This window comes from Antrostomus carolinensis, unplaced genomic scaffold, assembly GCF_000700745.2.
Source record: "Antrostomus carolinensis isolate BGI_N321 unplaced genomic scaffold, ASM70074v2 scaffold2219, whole genome shotgun sequence".
Taxonomy (NCBI): domain Eukaryota; kingdom Metazoa; phylum Chordata; class Aves; order Caprimulgiformes; family Caprimulgidae; genus Antrostomus; species Antrostomus carolinensis.
This window is the reverse complement of record NW_010336247.1, coordinates 1-23227: the sequence shown is the minus strand read 5'-3', so window position 1 is coordinate 23227 and position 23227 is coordinate 1. Positions and strand designations below refer to the sequence as shown.

The 23227-nt window shown below is 41.9% G+C and overlaps 1 protein-coding gene across 1 annotated transcript; it reads right to left on the bottom strand.

Annotated features, from left to right (window-relative positions):
• Window positions 1-5: 5 nt before the first annotated feature.
• SRSF11 (serine and arginine rich splicing factor 11) lies at window positions 6-16645 on the bottom strand. The gene is made up of 11 exons (XM_010174762.2): window positions 16518-16645; window positions 12378-12487; window positions 9352-9444; window positions 7255-7304; window positions 5719-5846; window positions 4630-4711; window positions 3130-3261; window positions 2491-2580; window positions 1732-1827; window positions 691-829; window positions 6-573 (listed from the first exon to the last, which is right to left on the bottom strand). Exons 4-11 carry the CDS (start codon window positions 7272-7274, stop codon window positions 379-381), a joined length of 882 nt encoding a protein of 293 aa, XP_010173064.2. The 5' UTR covers window positions 7275-7304; window positions 9352-9444; window positions 12378-12487; window positions 16518-16645; the 3' UTR covers window positions 6-378.
• Between the last annotated feature and the right edge of the window lie 6582 nt (window positions 16646-23227).

Below are 23227 nucleotides of genomic sequence, written 5' to 3'. Positions count from 1 at the left end.
TGCAGGAACCACGGTCTAGAAACGCTACCGGGAGTGAGCTGATGGGCTACGGGAGATCATACGACACACGGTCCATGCCTGCTGGAGGTGCATGCAGCTTTCTCACTTTTTTTTTTTTGCTTGAAGCATCATCACCAAGTTAGTAAAAAAAAAAAAAAACCCAAATGGGCATTGGCTACGCGATCCCTTCCGGCCGTGACGAGGATGTTTCCTTCCTAGAAAGCTTTGGAGGTGAGTTAGTAATCGGGGGATTTACAAACCATGTATAGCTCAGAGCTGGATACATCTAGATTTAGGATTAACAAGTACAGCATAAAAGAATCACAGAGGAATGACACCGATGCACGTCTGCAGCCGTGCTCACTGCGAAGGCGACAGTCAGTCACTCATGTCCATGTCCTCCTCGTGATGGTCGTCCCCGTTCACCTTGGACTCCCGCGCTGAGTCTCCGCTGCCCTTATCAGCGCCCGACTCCTTTCCTTTAGGGGAGGAAGAATCTCCCATTTTCTTTTCTTCCTTTTTCTCCTTCTCGCTGTCGTATCCTTGTTCTTCTTCATCATAATCCCTTGTGACCTGCTTTGCCAAGATAAAAAAAACCACACAAATGAGAGTAAGACTTTGCTGCCGCAGCCCGTCGGCGCGAGGCCGGCGCCGCGGGGCGGGGGGAGCCGGGCAGGTTTCTGGACATACTTTCACGTCCTTGTCACTCTCGGATTTTCGTTCCCGATCCTTCTCTTTGTCTTTGCTTTTTTTTTTCTTGCTTGTCGACCGCTCCCTCTCGTCCCTACTTCTCTCCTTGTCTTTATCCTTCTTTTTTTCCTTTTTATGCCTACAACGATAGAGTTTGTAGAAGAATGAGAACCACAGTGTCACCATCTGGTGAGGAGAACACAGACCGTGCCCAGACTGTGACCCCGAGTTCGTTACACAGCTAAAGGCAGAAACAGCAGCGAGCACCTGAGAGGCACCATTGCCTTCAGGAACCAAACAGCCCCACTCCTCAGCTCCACATCACACCCCACCACAAAGCAAACGCCAGGAAACGCCGTGTTAAGAAAAGCAACACTATGGTGTTTGATGAATCATAGAATCCCAGACTGGGTTGGGTTGGAAGGGACCTTAAAGCTCATCCAGTCCCAATCCCCCTGCCAGCAGCAGGGACACCTTCCACTAGACCAGGTTGCTCAAAGCCTCATCCAGCCTGGCCTTCAACACTTCCAGGGAGGAGCAGCCACAGCTTCTCTGGACAACCTGGGACACTGTCTCACCACCCTCACAGTGAAGAACTTCTTCCTAATATCTAATCTAAACCTCCCCTCTTTCAGCTTAAACCCATTTCCCCTTGTTTTGTCACTAACTGCCCTTGAAGGAGCAGCCCAAGCTCCTCGTTAGAGAGGGAGGATCACAAAACACCCAAGTCCACCCAAAAGTCATTTGATATTTGATATCGTACAGAGCCAAGTGGGCCAGGAACTTGGGCACCTCCTGCTCCTCACCCCTGGAACAGCTCATGTTGGGAGCTCCTGGGCACTAACAGAAGCTCTACACTTGAAGCCAGTTCAGTTGAGATAAAAGTGGTGGCAGAGATTCACTCTCTCTCTCTCAAGCAGCCAACCTACGGGCAAGGCGTGAGAACAAGCCAAACACACCATCTCCAAAACAACCCCAATGGCATCTTTGCCACAGTTCACATCTTGGGAATTTTTTTTTAAAGCCAAGATGTTTACTGACCTTCTTGGAGATGGGGACCGAGACATTTTCCTTTTAGGAGATCTGGGTTTTTTAGGTGACCGTGATCCACTCCTGCTTCTTCTACGTCGCCTTTCTCTGCAGGAAAGACAGATCAAAGCTGTTTGGTTGGTATTTTTTGGTTGGTTGGTTTGTTCTTGTTTGTTTGTTTTTAAGCTACAAATACACCTCTCCCTCCAAAAGCAGCACTGCTCAGAAGACAGGACACAGGTGTAGCTGCAGATGGATATTTACTATTAGCAGGACAGCAAAGCCCCCACCCCACAGCTGCTGATCTGCACAGCGAGTTGTTTCCTGTTCCACCTCTACCTTCAGAACTCACCAGCTTAGGCTGTATTAGGGACCCTGACTCTTTTTGCAAATGGAAACAAACCAGTTTGTTCTTGTTAATAAAGTTAATCCTGGAATTTTTTTTAAAAAGAACCTTGCATTTATTGTATTTTGCTTGTACTTATTCCATAAAGCAGGGAAGAGTTTAGCAATGACCTCAAAGCATCACACTCTCCTTGATACAGAGCAAGTGGAAACTACTCTGAGCTCAAAGAATACCTCCAGAAAATTATAGTATTGGGGAAAAAACCAGAGCATCTTACAGACAGAGGTAGTGAGTACACATGCACCTGTGCAGATATCACATGATCCACAACAGAGTCACCATCCTGTTGCACACAGGAATGTTCTGGTGCCCTGGACAAAGCCCACTGGAAGCAGAGCCCCAGGAAAACCGGCGTGTCACCGTACCTGCTTGTGCTTCGTGATCGTCTGGTTGTGCTGTAGCTTTTGGGGGGAGTTTTAGAACGTTTCTTCTCTTTCTCTTCCTTCTTTTTATCCCTTTTAGTAAAGAACAGTAAAGTTTAAGTAATTTTCAAAGCAGCATTCACTACTTTTGCCAGGAAGGAAAAGGAATGAAGACATGAGAACCACACTGGAGAGCGCGTGCTGTTTGGTATTTCAGGGGCCAGTCACATATTAATAGAAACAAAGATCACAGTTACCCACAGCGAAATAAAAGAACAGTTATTTTACAGCTTCTGTGTATGAGCAGCACAAAACCTGCTAGTCCAGCCTCTCACATTTCCTGCTTTCCAAAGACAGCTCCTGAGTGATCCAGCTGACACCTCCTGCCTCTCCTGACCCACAGAAAAGCACGTTACCTGTTTTTATGTAACTAACTGTGCACACACATCAGGCAGGTGCAATATAACTCTGTAAGATGCTACAAGAGACTGTGACTTTACAAAGAGCCACTGCTTCGTTTTGCCCTAGGGTTTTTGTTTGGTTGGTCTTTTAGTTTGCTTGTTTTTAATTAAGCACCAAAATGTAGTAATTTGTTAATTAAATTTATAGCAAATAATAGCTTTACTGACTCAGTTGCGTTACCTGGTTTTGGACGTGCTCCTAGACCTTCTGCTTCTCTCTCTGGAATGAGATCTTCTTCGCCGTGGACTTTTAGATCGCCTCCTGCTTCTTGATTTTGAATGGGACCTTCTCCTCGATCTGCTTCTTGACCGTCTACCAGTAACACATGGTACATGGGAGTTACAATATTAACTTGTGAGGTACTATTCAGAACCCATCTGCTCAGTGTGAACAGTGTTGTAATGCACGACAGAGAAAAGACAGCGAAGGAGTCACACTGAGTAAAGCAAGGGAATGGAAAAAGGAAATGCACAACAGCTGGGTGTGAAAGAACAACGATGCTTCCAGCAGCTCTCTCACTGCCCTCCTTGTCAGAAAACATCAGTCCTATTGTGGACAAGTGGTAAGTCACATTGAAACATCAAGTTTTTAGAACACTAAGCCAAATAAAAGCCAAGTACTGAATATGCAAACAGCAGAGAAGCACAACTGGGCAAGCTGCAGTTAAAACACTCTGCACAGACCCCAGCCCTGCACTAATTAATTAGAGCTGACAAGACAACAGCATAAATCAGCCAAATGTGCTTCTGTCTGGGTAGGACGATATCAAGATCTCCAGTCAGGTACCCGATCTCCCTAAGGGCACTTAGTGACAGAACAAGGGGTGATGGCTTGAAAGTGGCAGAGGGGAGATGGAGCTGAGATGTGAGGAAGAAATTCTTTGGTGTGAGGGTGGTGAGACAGTGTCCCAGGTTGGCCAGAGAAGCTGTGGCTGCTCCTCCCTGGAAGTGTTGAAGGCCAGGTTGGATGAGGCTTTGAGCAACCTGGTCTAGTGGAAGGTGTCCCTGCTGCTGGCAGGGGGGTTGGGACTGGAGGAGCTTTAAGGTCCCTTCCAACCCAAACCAGTCTGGGATTCTAAATCATAACCTAGAAAATGCTGGAGAAACTTTTGTCCCAGCTGATTCCACTCAGCTGAATTTCCTGCACATACTAGAAACAAACAGCCCAACAAATAAACGTTTAAGGTTCATCAATAAGAGTGCTCAGATGGTTGTAAGAGCAAATCCCAACTGCCAGCTGAGCACATGGGAAAGAGCCTGAAGAAGGAGCAGAGGTTTAAGGACCTAGTGTAAAATGGACAGCGCGCGATGGCTCAGGTGTTCACAGTAGTGAGGGCTGTGTGAAACCAAGGCTCTGTGCTCAGCTGTTCCTGATCTGATACAAGAAACAATTTCTTGTTCAATAAAATCAGAGTCCAGACACTGCAGGGACTCGTTGGTCTGAACCTCTTTCTGCAGCAGTTTAAGGATTTTTTAGGTATTTTTTTGCCATCATCATTCTCCCAGCCCTTCCACAAAAGCAGAGGCAGGTCTGCATCTCACACTCCAGTCTAACCAAACGACAGCCTCGGCTTTCTTCAGACATTCTGTCAGCCTCCAACAAGTGTTTTTGAAGAAATTCTTTCACCCAATTCATTCATGTCTGGTTTTGGGGTTTTTTATAAGTAAATACGTTAACTACCTGTGTCTAGATGAAGAAGGTGTCCTCCTCCTCCTTGAGCGTGACCTTGACCTTGAATGCCTTCGTTTCTCATCTTTTTTGTCTGGAGTTAAAAAGGAAAAGCATGGTAAAAAAAAAAAAACCAAAACCCAATGTTATTTTAATATTCAAGAAGATTTTCTAAAGGAAAGGAAATTGAGCTTCATGTTATAGATATAAATAAGATAAAGAAAACCTGAGGAATATTTTAACATTTGAAATTGAGGTTTATCTATCCTTTCCCTCAAAAGATGAGGCAAAGAGTGAACACATGACAAAGACATACATGTGACATAAAACCAACATAAAAGTTTCATGTAAAACTGAAGAAGTCAAAATTTCCTGACAAAATTAAGTCAGTTAAAAGATGACAGCTGCAGGGCAATGGGAAGTCTTGTTAAAAATCTCACTATCTCTGACATTGGGTGAAGGGCTAAAGATTCTCTCAAATTATTGCTTTGAATTTCCCACAAAAAGCCTCAAGCAAAATAATCAGCACATTTTTCTGGTATAATAAAAGAACAGGAGCTCTATTATTTCCTGAAAATGATCAGGAGGCTGTAAAACTGTATTTTCAGTGCTCAAAGTTACTGCTTCTCAGATTTGGTGGATCTGAGATTTGTGGATGAACGGCTGCACCTTGTTCTAAAATAAAATCTACTGAAATAAGCTACATAAAAAGAGATTTATTTACAAGCTTCCAGATTAGGCATGAGAAGAAAGGAAATCATCCCCAAGAACAAACACCATGAGGTTGTCAAGTGGTTCAGCCACTTGCTGTTTCCAATCAAGTCTCAGAGATGGCAGCATGAACTTCCATGAGGGGAAGCTCAAGCATTTTGTAATCTTGAAATCATGTGATTTGGGGGAAAAACAACAACATATGATTAACTCCCCGCATCATTCTGCAGGACACATGCAACATTCACACTGTAGGGCAATTAAAAGCCTGTCAACTATAAATTAAGTCACTAGAGAACATGAAAGCATGAAGCCAGTATTTTGCAGAGCACTGGCTTTTATCAAAGCTCCATTTTGAAATCAATGAGGTGTTCTACGATTCAAAATTACCTGGCTCTATAGCAGCAGAAATTAGTGACTGTGCTTCTCGTACTCTTTTCATAGCTTCTTCTATTTCTTTACTGGAGGTATCTGATTTCAGACTTGGTGAAACAAGACCTGCAGCTACATGGTTCAACCTAGCAGATAAAAAAAAAGAATGTTAAAAATTCAGTGTGGCTTAACCCAAGACACGCACGCCTCCTCTGTTAGCCTGCAGCCTCTTCAAAATGACTCATCTGAGGGAATCAGAACTGTCACCATCCAGATAACGGAGCAGTAAAGTCTAAGATGTGAGATCTGCACTGAAAATGGTGGCACATACAGCCCTGGGCATCCCAGTAAACTGTAAATAGCAGGGAAGTTTGTACTGTCTTGCACTGGGATGTTTCTAGTGACACTTTCCCAAACATTTCTGTACAACACAATTTCAAATCTCATCACCTGAAAGAGCAAGTCCACAGGACACAGTGGATGACACAGCAGAAACTCAGATCCCTGATTCATACAAGCTACACAGGGACACCCAATACACACCTGACTGGTTTTTACCCCCTGCATTATCTCGGGTAACTATTTTTTCCAATCAGTTATGCATTCCCTGCTTACAGAAATGATAACTTAAAACAGAGAATAATATGCCAGAACAGTCCTGAAAACAAAGATCACACAGACAGCTTTATCCCCTGCTACAGATCGAGGTTCCTGACAATTTAAAAACACTGGAACAGCCAAACAGGACTAGAAGAACTGAGCTAATGCAGCAGCAGGGCAAGCACACAGATATGCTTTCCTGAAGCTGAGAGTTGGAAGAATTCTCTCCAAAGCTTCCTGCAATTTGCAGTGCAAGGGCTTTCTGAGGCAGATGTGGTTTCTTTGCATTTTGTACACTTGTCATTCACTAATTAGTCTAATAGCTTTTTTCCAGTATATGCTCTTACCACACTAATCCATTTGGTGCTACACTCCTTCCCTCCTTGCTGTCCCTCCCCATGCCTTATTATTTTGAACAACATTATCCTTTTTCTGAATACTGAATTCCTGAACTAGCAAATACTTGTGCTTACTCTTATTTGCCCCCTTTCTCTACCAAGTACTAAGCCATGCTGCCTTTTGTTATCCTCCGACAGCTGTAACGTACATAGACTCTTTAATTATTGTCTTTTCCAACAGCTCCTGGTCTCGGCTCATTCTCAACCCCAGCCCTTCCATCTCATCCCTGCAGGATGTAAGGTGCTAGTTGCCCCTTTCCATGATGGACACAGAAGTGACAAAAATGACATAGACAAAAAACTGAAGTTCTGTCTCTACCAAAATGAAATCCCAGAGATTAACTGGCATTATTCCGTAGATGCAAGGCTGCATACTCCTGATTTCTTCCCCCTCTCCTCTCTACCACAGAAAAGTCTGCACAAGATCCCAAAGACACTATAGTTTTCTCTAGCCTTAATTAGATCCAGCAGGATAAAGACTGGCTACTGAATCACAACAGATAATCCCAAAACCACGTGTATTGCAATACAAATATTTGTAAATGCTGATGCTTACTTTGGATCCACTGTGCTCATAAGTTTCAGTAGCTGATCTGCTGCAAGAGACTGTGAGGGGAAAAAAACAAAAGTTAAATAAAACCACGTTGGAAGATGTTATATGCTTAAGGAGATGATCTTCCTTGAATGGATCCTCTAAAGGGTAAAGCAAAAAGTCTCCACAGATGAAAAAAAACAAACTAAAACACACCCCAAACAAGTTACAGCTAAAAAGGCACATTGTTCTGTTTTAGCACTCGAGGATGGTGGGGAGGGTGCAAACATCACATCTCAGGGGTGCTCAGGTGCTTGTTTTTCCACAGCAGGCAAACACAGGCCTTTTCCTGGACAGAATCAAACCACTGTCAAATAAAAATACACTCCTGGTCTTTACAGGTTATTTCTCTGTTACTTCAAGAGAATCGAGACCTCATTAGAGATCTAAGTTGCCTGTTCATGAGAAGCCCTCAATGTCCATTTATGAAAAGCAAAAGCTTCTTTAGTCTAAAAATTCCAGAAAAAAAATAAAAATTACAGCTCTTGTGAAAATCCAGATATCATAATCACCCACTTGCCATACCAGTGATGTATTAAGAACAAAATGTTTAGTCCCCACTAATTTTCTTACACAAAGGCAGCCAGGTGCTGAACCCAGACAGTTTGTTACAATCCGCTGGCTCGACAAAGGCAGCAATCCTTCATCAAACCAAATTCTGATTTTTCCAATATGCATTTAGAATGCTCATCTTTCCCATTTCTTATTCCATTGTCACTATTATTTGATTGTTACTACACGTGGCATGCATAAAGAGAATGCTAAATGATGGATTTCTTAGGAATGCATTAAATTATTACTACCTCTTCCACCTGTAAAACATCCTCTCTGTGCAGCATTTGGTTCTTATATCTTAAATGCTAACTCAAAATTCTACTCACTATTACTTAGTACTTAAAGTCTTTTTTTAATTCAGTTTTAAGATGACTACAGTCTAACAAAGTGTCCACAGTATTTTCTATTATATTCTATTATATTCTATTATATTCTATTATATTTCTATTATATTTCTATTATATTTCTATTATATTTCTATTATATTTCTATTATATTTCTATTATATTTCTATTATATTTCTATTATATTTCTATTATATTTCTATTATATTTCTATTATATTTCTATTATATTTCTATTATATTTCTATTATATTTCTATTATATTTCTATTATATTTCTATTATATTTCTATTATATTTCTATTATATTTCTATTATATTTCTATTATATTTCTATTATATTTCTATTATATTTCTATTATATTTCTATTATATTTCTATTATATTTCTATTATATTTCTATTATATTTCTATTATATTTCTATTATATTTCTATTATATTTCTATTATATTTCTATTATATTTCTATTATATTTCTATTATATTTCTATTATATTTCTATTATATTTCTATTATATTTCTATTATATTTCTATTATATTTCTATTATATTTCTATTATATTTCTATTATATTTCTATTATATTTCTATTATATTCTATTTTCTATTCTCTTTCTATTTCAAAATTAAAATGTCTTTTTTTTTTTTTACTGTAAGTACAAGACTGATTCAGAGCTTGGTAAGGACAGATATTTGAAACATTTCATTACTAGTCAGAAATTATTTTTCAGGTCCTTCCAGCATTTCATTTGATACTCCTACAGATACTATTCCTTCAAACAGGTGTTCAGAAAAATCAATCAAAAAATCAATCACTGGATTTTTCAGACAATGGCTGTTAAACTGATATAAATGCAAATTACTTTTAAAATAGAAAAGAGGGTAGCACAAGAAAAGTGTTCACATATAAACCAGCTGTGCCAAGAAGCAAAGAGTGCATTCTGGCACCACTCTAAGACATTTGAAGAGCCAGCAGCCTGTGCACTGAGTCAAGCCTTTAATAAAAAGTAGTATTTTGTTAATGTTTCTTCAAAGCTAAGTACAGCATTTCCAGCTCTTCAACTTGTTATTTAACACCCTGGTGAACACCAAGAGCACCACACACGCTACTCAACCTACGCATGTGCTAGGGACAGCAATAAACATTTCAGAACGTGGGACATACCTGAGAGTTTAAGTTTGCTCCTGGCAGCCCGAGAGCAGCTAGGGCAGGATCAAGAGCAGGAGCTCCTAGAGCAGCTAAAGGAACAGCACCAATCTGTAACGAAGACAGTTAATTAGACAAAGCCACATTCAGCTGAGGGAAAGCTCTTCAATCCCAAGATTCCCCAGCATTAGATGTGGAAACTTGAAGTGGCTTAGACTTCTAGCTACAGGAAATACTACAGTCAGGTCAGTGAGAGCATTTCAGTTTTCCTTATTCAGGTATTTCAAAGCTCAATATAGGAAAGATTTCTTTTCCCTATAAATATTCTAAAATGAAATGCTGTTTCCTCTGCATCCCAACGGTTAGGGAAAAAAAAGTTAAAAAGGAAAGCTTTCCAATATATTCAAGAAATAGTTTAAAATTATTATTTTATAGTTTAAAATGATTAAAATTATTTTCCAGAGTTAAAATGAAAATTAATTGTAAGTTTCTGAGCCAACCACCTCATACCTGAATCAATTTAGGACTGAAAGAAGTTCTTCACTGTGAGGGTGGAGAGACAGTGTCCCAGGTTGGCCAGAGAAGCTGTGGCTGCTCCTCCCTGGAAGTGTTCTCGGCCAGGCTGGATGAGGCTTTGAGCAACCTGGTCTAGTGGAAGGTGTCCCTGCTGATGGCAGGGGGGTTGGGACTGGATGAGCTTTAAGGTCCCTTCCAACCCAAACCAGTCTATGATTCTATAATATTACTACATTTCTGCAAGTTTCTGAAATTAAAACTGGCAAATGGGTTGAGAAGTGACTGGAAGGAAGATGTTGGCACAGGTCTGAATTCCTGAAGAAATTAATCTAGAAGCCTGATAAAATAAGCTCATTTTTTGGCCATTTTGGTGAGGTGATCAACGTATACACTGAAACACAACACACACCGTGCTAAAACCTGAGTGATCTCATGGCCAAAGGATGTGCTGTTGCTATGAGGTCTTGGCTCTCCCCTTCTTCCCTTCTCCCCGTCTCCTTTGCGACTGCTCTGGCACCCGAGATTCATTCAGAACCAATCCAACCCCCTGAGCCATCAGAAAACTCAATTTTGCCCTGTCTGCATCGAGCTAACACACTACTTCACAAAAAGATCTGATGAGCTCCAGAGCCAGCACAAAAGCAGCAGCAAGAGCAAGCAGTCAAGAGGGAGGGAGCACAACCTGCCGTTCTCTGACAGGAGCTTTTCAGTTGGCTGATCTCTCGACGCCGCACAGGCTTCCTTCCTCCTGCAGTCTCCAAAGAAAAAGCCCCATTCCCACACACTGATTTTGTGAACATAAACTACAGCTCCAGTCCATTTTGCTGAGTTAGATGCCCAACTGCCAGCAATGACCAAAAGGAGCTACACAACGAGCTTTCATGTTTGGAAAAAATAAAAAATAATAAAAAAAGACCACCAACCACAATTTTCCATAAAATGGACGTGTCACATGAATCCTGCCATGAAGTGGATTGGGAGTCAGCTGGGATTCAGAGTGACAGAACTGAAATTAAGGTGGTTCAATAACCATCTCTGGGAACTGATATACATACATAGGGCCACCAAACTGGGGAAGGGTTTAGAGGGGAAGGGTGTGAGGAGAGGCTGAAGTCACTTGGTTTGTTCAGCCTGGAGAAGAGGAGACTGAGAGGAGATCTCATGGGGGTCTGGAACTTCCTCCCAAGGGGAAGAGGAGGGGCAGGCACTGATCTCTTCTCTCTGGCCACCAACGAATGCCAGGAGCAGAGGACATGGCAGGAAGATGTGGCAGGGGAGGGTGAGGTTGGCCATGAGGAGAAGGTTCTTGAGGCAGAGGGTGGTGGAGCACTGGCACAGGCTCCCCAGGGAGGTGCTGATGGCACCAAGCCTGACAAGATTCCAGCAGCATTTGGCCAACATGTGCCCTCAGGGACATGGTGTGAATGTTGGGATTGTCCTGTGCAGGGACAGGAGTTGGACTCCAGCATCCTGGTGGGTCCCTCCCAACTCAACGTTCTATGATTCGATGATCCTATACAGGTTTTGGTGAAAGAACTTTAAGACAGTATTTGTTTCTTCCATCCCTTTCCTCAGTTTCAAAGTTAGATTTTTCCCTCTACATAGAGTTAAAAGGACCTTCTGAACATCTCAACAGCAAGTACATCTTTCATACCATCATAAATCACAACAGAACCTACGCAAAGAAGAGCTAAGCACAAGCTGAAGAAGTCGATTTGAGAACTGCAGAATTAAGGAACTGTTATTCTTATTAGTTTGCCTCTTCTACCTCCTCTGATTCTCTGTTCTCTAAGAAGATACATGCTTCAACTGAAACTTTTTCCACAAGGTATTATTCTTACTGTTCATCTTCCACATGATTTCTTGTGTATTTAGATAATGAACAAATAGGCTACAATTTTTTCCACCCAGTTGGAGTATTACCGCATCCAGGCAGGTCTGGAACATCTCCAGAGATGGAGACTCCACACCCTCCCTGGGCAGCCTGTCCCAGGGCTCTGGCACCCTCACTGGAAAGAAGTTTCTCCTCATGTTTCAGTGGAACCTCCTGTGTTCCAGCTTGTGCCCATTGCCCCTTGTCCTGTCACTGAGTCTGGCCCCATTCTCTTGACACCTCTTGACAAGGTCAATTAATGAAAGGTGTCTCCAGAGCATGTCAACCCAACTTCACAAATTTAAAATCTGCAAGATCTCTACTGCTTGCCAGATCAGCTTGTAAGTGTACAATGGATAAAAAAAAAAAAGAGATGAGAGAGAGATGTAAATACAGGACCCCTGAAATACCAAAAGAATCACACTAGGGAAATAAAAGTTTCCCATCTAGCAACTTATCACCATTTTGCCACAATCCATACCACAGAGCTGTAACAATCCACCAAGGTATATAAACTAAAACATTCTAGGAATCAGCATTAGCACATCAGTCTGTTTCTCCTGAAAACAAACCCCAAAACAAGAGAAAGCAAGTTAGGATCTGACAGAAGGCATCTCATTGTTTGCCTTGACTTCAGCCTAACTGGAGAGCTTACCTGAGAAAGTGGGTTGGGAGTGGGCAGGAGTCCACCTCCAGGCAGCAGACCTGCCACAGCATTAGCTGGTGCCAAGAGAGACAAAGCCTTAGTCTCATCAGGAATAACTCCTGCAGAGAAATAGCCTGGCATTAGAAAGCATTCCATTCCAAAGGCAGAAAATACACAAATACACCCAGAAAATGTCTCCCTGATACACCACCTGAGTTTGTTGAAAGTACTTATGTTGGCTAAAATACAAAGCTTGATGTCTATTAATATTTATCATTAATTTTTTTTTTTGTCAGAATGAAACTTCAATGTGTGAAAATTTGACTGTTCCTTTTTCTCTACAAATGGTTAAGTTTCTAGAGCAAAAAAAAAATAGCACAATACACACTACTTTTTTGTTAACACTGCCAAGATTTCATCACCTGTACTCGATTTTTAAGTCATGAACCAAACGTAAGCAAGCACAGTCGGTTCTCCAGGGGTGTGCTCTCAACTTTCAAAAGCTGTTTTATGAACAACGACTCGTGTCGGCTGCTTCACTATAAAGCACACAGAAAAATCAAGATACACAAGACAAAAAAAGTTTGATTTAGGGGTTAATAATATGGTACAGTTCACTATGTTTTCTTTTACACCTACCATATAAATTTTGCAAAACTTAAAAAGAGAAGGTATGGAAATATTTTTATTTTTGGTTGAATCAAGCGTAGGGCTTTTGCTGACTTGTCAAATGAAAACCACAGTCTCTGCAGATCTTCCACTACACTGTGTGTAGGTGTGTCTGTGGGTGGGCGGGTGCATACGTACAGTACATCCTGGCACATTCCTTACCTGCGCAGCAAAATGCATTTGTTCCAATATGTGCCATGCTTATTGTACCAAGAATGCTGCTACACACTGCCATGTCAGAAGAAACTTCTGGCCCAAAATCTTGCAGCCAACTAAGACAAGTGTCTTATCTTACTGCCTGCTTTGCACATATAATTTTAAGGGTCCTACTACGAAACAAGTTAATTATGTAGGTTTTTGGTTTTTTTTTTTTTACTCTATCCAACAGCAAAAGCCCTATACAGATGGATTAATTTGTTAATGTGCCCAAGCCCCCAAAATGAGAGTTCAATAAAACAATTTTACTATATATTTGCAAATATACCAGTAGTGTTTCTGTAATACACATTAAGAAACTGCATCTCATCATAAAACATACAATATGTACAGGGCACTTAAGAGAAACTGGATAAGCTGCAGAAGAAAACTGTTGGGTGGTATTTTCAGCAGGGCCTGGTATATAGTTCAGGCTGAACCAGGGAAAAGAACTGTAAAACACAACAACAAAAAAGAAAAACCACTGTTAAATAAAGGTAATGGTTCCTTCCACCTATACTGAGAAGTGCCGATAATATAAACAAATGTATAATACACAGCACTGTTATCTTGCTTGTGTCATTGAGCTGTCACCAATTTAGATACCCAAAGTTATGGAGGGAGAGGGGGGAAGAAGGTCATTTAGATAAAGGGCATGAATGCATAAATATATTAACATACCTACAGAGAGATTATGGGGTAATTTCGCATGCAAAATTATGTCTCAGAGGATATTTATCAATTACAGCTAAACATTTCAAATTAGTGCAACTACAACATTTCTGGCATCTAAATACAAATCCTCAGACTTATCCTGAGACACCTCATAGAAGATCTGCATCCATTAAAAAAAAAAAAATCATGCATCCGATCCTCTAATTGTTTTTTTTTTTTAAAAAGTATTTAGAAATAAATAAACTACAATTTTAAAAAAAGCAATGAGGCCCCTCACCAGTTAATTTTCATGCTTCAAGAGCTTTTTTTACTGCTGCTTTGTTAGAACCATGAAATACTGCATGAATGTGTAGAAATGAAAGAAAAAGAAACAGACAAAAGAAACAAACATTAACCAAAGAACCTAAATACCCCCCCCAAGCCAACTTTAATCTTTAAGAGTTCCTTCCAAATCTAGGAATATCACAGTGAAAATTACAAATACTAAACCTTACCGTAGACTTTGTGTATAGTTCTATAACACAAAGCAACAGCCAACACCAAAATGTCTGTGTATGCTAAAACTGGAGTGCGCTTGTGATATAGGGGATAATTATTGCACTAAACAGATAATAAACATTCACTTTAGTCACAGGCAATATTCATACAGAGTTATCACAACAGAAAATGAAAGATCAAAGGGCCCAGTTCAGCACAGTAGTTAAGCATATGCCTGGCTTTAAGCACACTGAGCAATTTCCCTGTGGTTTTAAGAATCTTGCTGTTTCGTGCTTAAATAGCTTGTTGAATTGGGACCCTGGCAGTAGGCATTCCCGGGGAACACTGCACCCCAGCACAGGGAGAAAAGCACATGGTTACAAAACCAGGGGGCATAACTCCATTGGCTGAACATATCTCTTGTGATACGCCAAAGCATTGTGCCAAAAACATGGACATTCTGAGCTGCTACAACACCACAAGGAGGAACTCCTCGGTTTAAACAGGCCCATGAAGATATTCTCCTTTATTCATCTTTATTTTCTTTATTACACAATCTGAACCAAAACTACTGGGCCAGATTTCTCTATGTGCCAGATTTATCCACCATCAAGCACAATGGACAAAGTCAGACTGACAGAGAGAAAAATGTTTTTATCCTTATTGGAAAAGTTAAACCACTGAAGTTCTTCAGCATGGGCCTTGGAGAACATTTTGGTACTAACTCAGCTGGACTGCTGCTCTATCATGCTTTAGTGCAAAGATGAGGACAAGATGCCTTTCAACTGCTCTATGGTACCTAAAGTAGCAAAAGCAGAAGCAGTAACTCAATGGCAATTTCAGAATGTGTTCTGTACTCTGAAAAAGCAGCACGTCTCAATCAAAGGCCATGCTGCAGGTTCCTCCTTAATTCCACAAATTAAGTTCTCATTATCTTTTTAAGTTTAAGGAATACAAAGGTAAGACAGCTCCCCAGGCCTCAAAAGACAGCCTACAGCATTACAACGTCTTGATTACAGGTCTGAACCCAGGCCACGTATCAAATTTATTACTGTAGTATGACTTCACCTGCAGAGACTTTATTTAATTCGAGCAATCTGGGAAAATCCATTATTTCAGAAGTAAATCAAGAAACAGTACAATGGAAATCAGTTACTTCTAAAGCAAGTCTAGAAGAGTTTAATAAGACTTCTGTAAGAAGAGGTGTCTTCTCAGCACTTTGTTTTTAAGGTAAGTTCCAAAAACCCTGCTCATTGCCTTTCAAATTACTGTAACACCCTAAAATGTAAAAATAAAAAGAAGAAGAGAAAATGTAGTTAACAAGTGGTTACACCAGGAAAACACTTGGGGACTTGAGTGCTTGCTGGCCTTTAGTTAATGTCTAGAATCCCCTGTAGCTGCAGAGGACCCACTGTTTTTCAGTCATCTGGAAGGGCTTTGCATTTGCCTTCTCCACTACAAAAATCACACACACAAATAACAGAGAGAAGAGTTTATTATTTAGTGAAATTCTAGTAAAATATATCAAGGATGAACAAGAAAACTAGGAATAAAAAACTAGTACCAGTGCCCATTTGGCACCTCTTGGAAGATCTCACTTTCAAATTAAACCATAATTATTCAAACCCTTGGTATACTGGACTTCACGAGGAGAGCCAGTGCCTTTTCAGGGAAGTCCCCAGCTAAATGCAGTGGCAGCACATCTCACAGAAGTGTTCATCTCCTCTCAGGAAGGAGGAACCATTCTCATGAAGAGATTTAACGCCTATGTGGAAGTGGTAATTATTAAGGCAAAGTTTCCTTACAAGGTTGACTCGTTGGCATTAAGTCTGTTTAAGAAAATGTCTCACTGAGACTGATAAAGAGCAAAATTTGCAAATAATTCTGCCTAAAACGTTCATATTGTCAACTTAAAGACCCACAAAACCAATAAGAGGGGAAACTTTCCACTTTCATTCAGTGTCACTAGATAAGAATTATTAATTAATCTGTGGGTCAATAGCAATATACCAAGGGTTTCAAAATGGTAATATCTTCTACCTGACATTTGACTAGTTCTCATTTTTTGTGAGCTATACTGGAATAAAATGCCATCCCAGGGTGGCTTCGTAGGTCATTAAACAATTCACAAACCTTCAGCATAGGGTACGACTATCAAGGCTCTGTCAACGAATACAGTGTTTGTCAGATGCTGGGCCACAACTGCCGAGTCGGGATCATGGAACTTTACAAAACAGACACGCGATGAAACGGGCAAAGGAGAATCACTGAAAAAGAAACAAAGAAAGAATGAAATTATTGAGATGGCAGCAAGTCTGAAACAGTGTGAAATCTGTAACTTTTATCGTCTCCCCACTTTCACCAACCCAGAAAGTCAGACGATGATTTCAGGATCATTTTGCACGACCACAGACAGGAAATTACACCGAACGCAGCCAATTCACTGTGAAATTGCACAAATAGCTTTACTGCCTCATTTGTAACTGGACATTAATTCTGTTATTCACAATATATCTAGGACCAGTCACCTAAATGCAAATTAGTTTTCATGACCTGTCTGTGAGAAGAGGAGACGAAGAAAGACTTTGCTCAAGACAGGTAAGAAGTTACCTAGCACGTGTACTGTGTAAGTTAACAAAAACAGTCGTTTTATGCCCCAAATTACTTATTAAGGTAAATTAGGATATGAAGAAGGTAAAGATTAAAAAAACACTATGATTTCCCAAGGAAGTGGGACCACTAGGTTGCCCAAGGAAGTTGTGGCTGCTCCTCCCTGGAAGTGTTGAAGGCCAGGTTGGATGAGGCTTTGAGCAACCTGGTCTAGTGGAAGGTGTCCCTGCTGATGGCAGGGGGGTTGGGACTGGATGAGCTTTAAGGTCCCTTCCCACCCAAACCAGTCTGGGATTCTATGATTTCACTTATCAACACGATTTCATAAAAGCCTCCAGACCAAACTTCACCCTGTTCCTTCTCACACAGACAGACACTGCCAAGCTCGTCCTGAAGGGATGTGTGATGCTCGACGTGGGTCTGTCAGTCAGCAGCCACTGAACCAAACACAAAGAAACTCAAGAAGCTCATGGAGGCAACACTGCAGTGGAAACCTCACTCATGGGTGAAAAGCTCCTCAACAACCCATCAGTAAAAAAACCACAGACCTCTTTCCAAGAGAGCTCTGTGCCTACCCCACAGCTCAAAATGAACATCCGTCAGCAGAGCTACGTGAAAAACCCCAGACATGGAAAATCCAAAAGAGAATGCACAAGTTTTGAGTCACTTTAAAAACAAAAACAAAAACCAAACTGTCCACTTCCTACAACAATAGGAAAGAATTATAGGCCACACCACTGTGCCTCCCCTCAACTTCCCTGAAACAAAACCAAACCCCCCAAACCAGAGGCAGAAACAGCCCAGGAAAGGTCCAGAAGGAGTCTCAAGAGTCCTATATCCTGAAAATGAGTTTCAAAAGTCCATATATCCTGAAAATGGTGCAGAATTTGCTTTAATCAGATGGAGGAACTAAAAGACAGCAAGAAAAATTGTTATGCAGAGACAACTGTGCAGCAGATGAGTCAAAAGGTGCCTCTAGAAGGCACAGGGCAGGTACCGGAGCAAGTCCCAAAACCCCAATTCCTAAATAAGTACATGTGCTGTTCAGTTCTGCCCTCAAGTACCAGAGGTATGAATTAACCCCAAGGAGCTCTGAAAAACATTCACTAGTTCTTCCTGACAAAGATCTGCCTTTACTAACTAGTTGCCCAGACACAGCTCTGACTGGCTGTTCAAAATAACACCCCACTGCCAAAACCATTTGATCTGAAGAACGTTGATCGAGCCTTTAAGCACTGAATTCAGGAGAAAGGAGAATGACTTCGACACCAACCAGACAGACATCCAGGATCTATTTTTGTTAGTGCAAATGCCAAAATCTAACTAACCTTCACCAGCACTGAGCAGAGGCTCAGCCCAACATGCGAGTCCAGCAAACTCAAGAGCTGCCCTAAATGTCTGTCAGATCACACTTTAATATACTTTAAATTTAACCTGATGTTAAAAATTAGATTGGAGCCAGCATGCTGCAGCTTTTAAAACATTAAAATTAGAAACATCCACATTACCCAACATGTTGCTGATTTAATAAATTGGAAAGTAACATTGCAGTGAGAAATGGCAGAGAGAGAAAAATGGAAACTCTTGGCTCTTTCTGTATCTATGAACACACAGTAACTTGCCAAAATGCTGCCCTGCCTTAAGCTATTTGCATAAAAGTATAAAACCCACAGAAGCATTAGCAGACTGTTTAACACAATCACAGGAGTGAAATCTTAATGAAAAGTAAATCAAGGAGTTATGGCATACCTGAATGGGATACTAACCTAAGTTCTAAAAAAATAAAGGAATTTATTTATTACATAAATGCAGTACAGTATTTCCAAACATTCTGAAAAAGTCTGTGGTAACAGGGGAACGTGGAACAGCAGAGATACTGTGGGCAGAGATGAGCACAACTGTACAGCTGAATCTACAGAAACAACTGGAAACACGTCAGGCTACGCTTGTGCAGCCTGACATTTAACAGACAGCACTGAATTTCACTTTAAAATATCTATTTCCACTCACTCTCAAACCCAAGCTGCAGTCGAGCGACATTCAGCAAGAACAGCATGTTCTCAACAGCTACCCCAAAAAAAGGCCAGCATTATTCTAATTCAGAGATCGAAAAAATCAGTCATTTAAAAATGCAGTCATGGTGCCAACAGACGCTGAGACACGCGGGGATTTACTGAGGCTGGTGCCTGAACATCCTGAAATACATACAGCAGACCCTGAAATACATACAGCAGACCCTGAAAAAATACAGCAGACCCTGAAATAAATACAGCAGACCCTGAAATAAATACAGCAGACCCTGAAATAAATACAGCAGACCAACAGGGAAATCCAATCTTCATATTGTAACTTCTAACTACTCACCCTACCAAATCCCCTCACAGTGCAACCAGCTTCTTAAATATTAAGTCTGGGGTTTTTTTTAGGGATATTTCTGCTACTTACACAGACATCATATTGTAACTTCTAACTACTCACCCTACCAAATCCCCTCACAGTGCAACCAGCTTCTTAAATATTAAGTCTGGGGTTTTTTTTTAGGGATATTTTTGCTACTTACACAGACATGATTACTGATTTAAAGTCAGGCTGGAGTGAATAGATTGTCTATGCAAGAGATGTTCTTCAGGATTACCATGTACATTTGGTGGGAAGAAACCAAGTTAAAAAACAAAACAAACTTACAAAAAACCCCCCAATCCAACCCCCCCAAAAAGACCCAACCCATGTGCTTCACGTGGAAACAGAAGCTGCCACTCTCTGCTCAGCAGACCAATTTGAAGCCACGCCAGTATCCTGGTAAGAGTCCTTGTGTAACTTTCATTAGACAAGACAAAAGATCCTGCCAACTACAACGCCACCCAATGTATGAATTTATTACTGAGTATGCTCCTCACTTTGTCAAGCTTTACCTGGATTTTCCAGCACGTGTGTAAAATGCTCTGTCCATACAAACGTGACTGGCTCATTCGTATCTAAAGAGCAAGACTAGAGAACTCACTGGTTTCCCTATCAAACACCAGTGGCTTAAGACATTTTATGTCCAAGTTTCAGAGCAGAAACTTAAGTTTTGATGGAAAGGCAGCTTTCATACGTGAAACAGAATACACTGAAATCAGCATTTATAAATATATGCGTGTGTATACACACACCCCCTGTTTAAAGATCAGAAAAAGACCAAGAAGCACTCTCAGAAATCTATTCCCCCCACTTTTCAGTCTTGCCTGCTATGGAGGATGAAGCTACGTGGGATACAACAAAGACAAGAACCAGGGAATGGAGTTGGGGAAAAGCCAAAGGAGGGAAGAAAGGGTTTGGGAAGGGAAAATGGCAGAAGTCACAGACCTGGAAGTGTTCTCGGCCAGGCTGGATGAGGCTTTGAGCAACCTGGTCTAGTGGAAGGTGTCCCTGCTGCTGGCAGGGGGGTTGGGACTGGATGAGCTTTAAGGTCCCTCCCAACCCAAACCAGTCTGGGATTCTGTGATTGAAGATGGGGTATGAAGCTGACGTAATGCATAAAACATGGACCAGCTGATTAAACAAACTGGGATAAGGAGATGGATGAGGGGAGAGAAAGAGAAACACAGAGAAGCACAGGAAGTTACGTCTGATCTGGGAGCCCAGGAGAATCAGGAACTTCCACAGGGGACAGCAGAACGAGAGCGACCAAGAGAGAGACCAAACAAGCAGGCAGAGCAATGGAAGTGGGACCGGCTACTCAGAAACACTACATGCAAGAAAGGATCCCAGTGTCATCTGGGACCAGAGATCCAGATTATGGACAGAATTTACAGCTTATAATTTATATCCTGTACCCCCCAAAAATGGATGAACACCACGGGCAGGGAAAAGTCAGGACCTGAAGGTGAAAGGAGAAGGAAAAGTCTTTAGAAGAAAGAGTTAAAAGAACCTGCCACTACTAGAAAATACACGGTTCTTCCACGTGAAGTGACACTGGAGACTCTCCAGCATCCCCAGACCAGATCCCTGAGCACCCCAGCAGAGATGAGTCCAGAGGTGCTGGAGGCCTGGACATCTCTGCAGGGACAGCAACAAAGGAAATGACACAAAAGCTCCTTAAAACACCAAGGTCAAAAATTAACCAGTGCCTGGTCTGGTGTCAGCTGCACAACCTTTATAGACAGTTCCCAAAAATGCTGGTTTTCCACCCAGACAGGCATTCTGGAAGGAAGGTGTAGGACAGTGTTCACCCAACAGCTGCTCAGCATCAGCACTTCCACACCTTCTGCACAAGGCCTGTGGAGTCACACCGTGTTCATTTCTTCACTGGCTTTTCTGTAGCTGTAACTTTTTCAGAAATACTAAGAAACCTTCATGCTGTCCCTACAAGATGAAGAAGTAACATCCTCCTCTTGCACCCAGGGCTTTGAAACACAAAGGGAATTCAGGCCAAACGTTGTCAGTGATTTTTGGTCACTCAATTTGAAGTCTCTGTCCCCTGAGTTACTGGAGTTGCTGCCTTTCCTCCCTGGGTGCACAGCCTTCAGCCACGCAGCTGCAAAGGCACTGCACTCCCTATTGATCTGCACCAACAACACGACCCAGCTGAAGTGACAGCAGTTCCAGTGCCAGAACAAAGGAGGGAGAAGCCAGCAGTCAAACCCAGGAGCTCAGCCTTCTGGCAGAACCAAACCAGCAAGTGTGCCCCAAGGACTGGTATCTACTGGTATCTAACTGGTACCAGACACAAGGGTACAACGCAGATCTCCCTGGAGCCACCTCTTCTCTTCCCACAGCCCAGCACAGACCTCTCAACAGAGCAAAACCCAGGTCAGACCCAGTGTTTTCACTGAGGAGGGTCCTGTGGGGCTGGTATTTCACAGCATGTTCGTGCCAAGGAGCCAAAGTGAGAACGTACAGACAGTCTGGGGCACGGTAAAAGGAGAGTCATGGGGCTGGGCTCTGGGATTTCTCATGGTGCAGCTCATTCTAATAACACCAAAATCTTTTTAACAGATTAGGTTGGCCAGAGAAGCTGTGGCTGCTCCTCCCTGGAAGTGTTGAAGGCCAGGCTGGATGAGGCTTTGAGCAACCTGGTCTAGTGGAAGGTGTCCCTGCTGCTGGCAGGGGGGTTGGGACTGGATGAGCTTTAGGGTCCCTTCCAACCCAAACCAGTCTGGGATTCTATGATTCTGTGATTAGTTAATATGTATCTAAGACTACAAAGTTTCAGAAATGGGATTCAGCTATAAAAACCCTCCTTAAAAACTGGACAAAACACTGAAACACAGAGCAGCACATGGGATAACTCTGGGTGTAAAGCTGAGTTACCTCACTGGCCACCAAGCACTAATGGTCCTGTCACTCCAGGTACAGTTATCCCAGCTGTTAACCACGCAGCTCTCACGTCTGGAACTGTCCCTTGATTTCAGTTACACGTATATCCCACTTCCCTCTGTGCTTCAGCTCCCAACCTCAAACTGCCCAAATCCAACCCAAAGTAAGAAACCCAGGGAACAGCAGAAATACTGATTCTGAATTTGCACGTGTGATCAGCTGTAGGACAGAGGAATTTTCCTGCTTTTGTGCTAAAAGGGATCCAAGGCTCGATGACGAAAAAAGGAATGTTTTGTGATAGCTTTTTTACCCCTAAAAAACAAAAAAATCCAAATAGTCCTGGGTATTAAAAGTCACTGACTGTGTTCTTGTCTGATTCTTCTCCAATCAAACAATCCTTGTTCCACATGGCAAAAAGAAACCGTTTTACTCACGTAATACATGTGCAAAAGATCAATATATAACCACAATATGTTCTGTAAAACAAATCAAACTGACACCACCAGAACCAACGTTACCCAACTTACACAATAAACGTGTATTATCTGTATTTTAGTGATAATCTGCCTATTTTGCACAGAGTTATTCACAAGGAATGTAAATTCATATCAAAATTTATAAGTTTTCTGGCCAAGCATCCACAAAGCACCTCCAGTTCAGGAGGTTAAACAGGCAGCAGAGATCAGCTAAAGAGCCCTGGAAGAAACAGCTCCCAGAAACAAATGTGCCTCTGACGGTCTAATTACAGCGGGTAATTGCAAGCCGTAAATTACCGGCTTTTCCTCACGTACGCGCACAGCGAATAATTACAACTGCAGCAAGAGCACGAACACCCACAGCAGCTCCAGCTGAGGGGAGAGGAGGCTGCGGGGGCACAGGAAGGCGGCTCGCTCCGACTCGACCCGCCCAGACTCCCCCGAGCACACCCACACGGG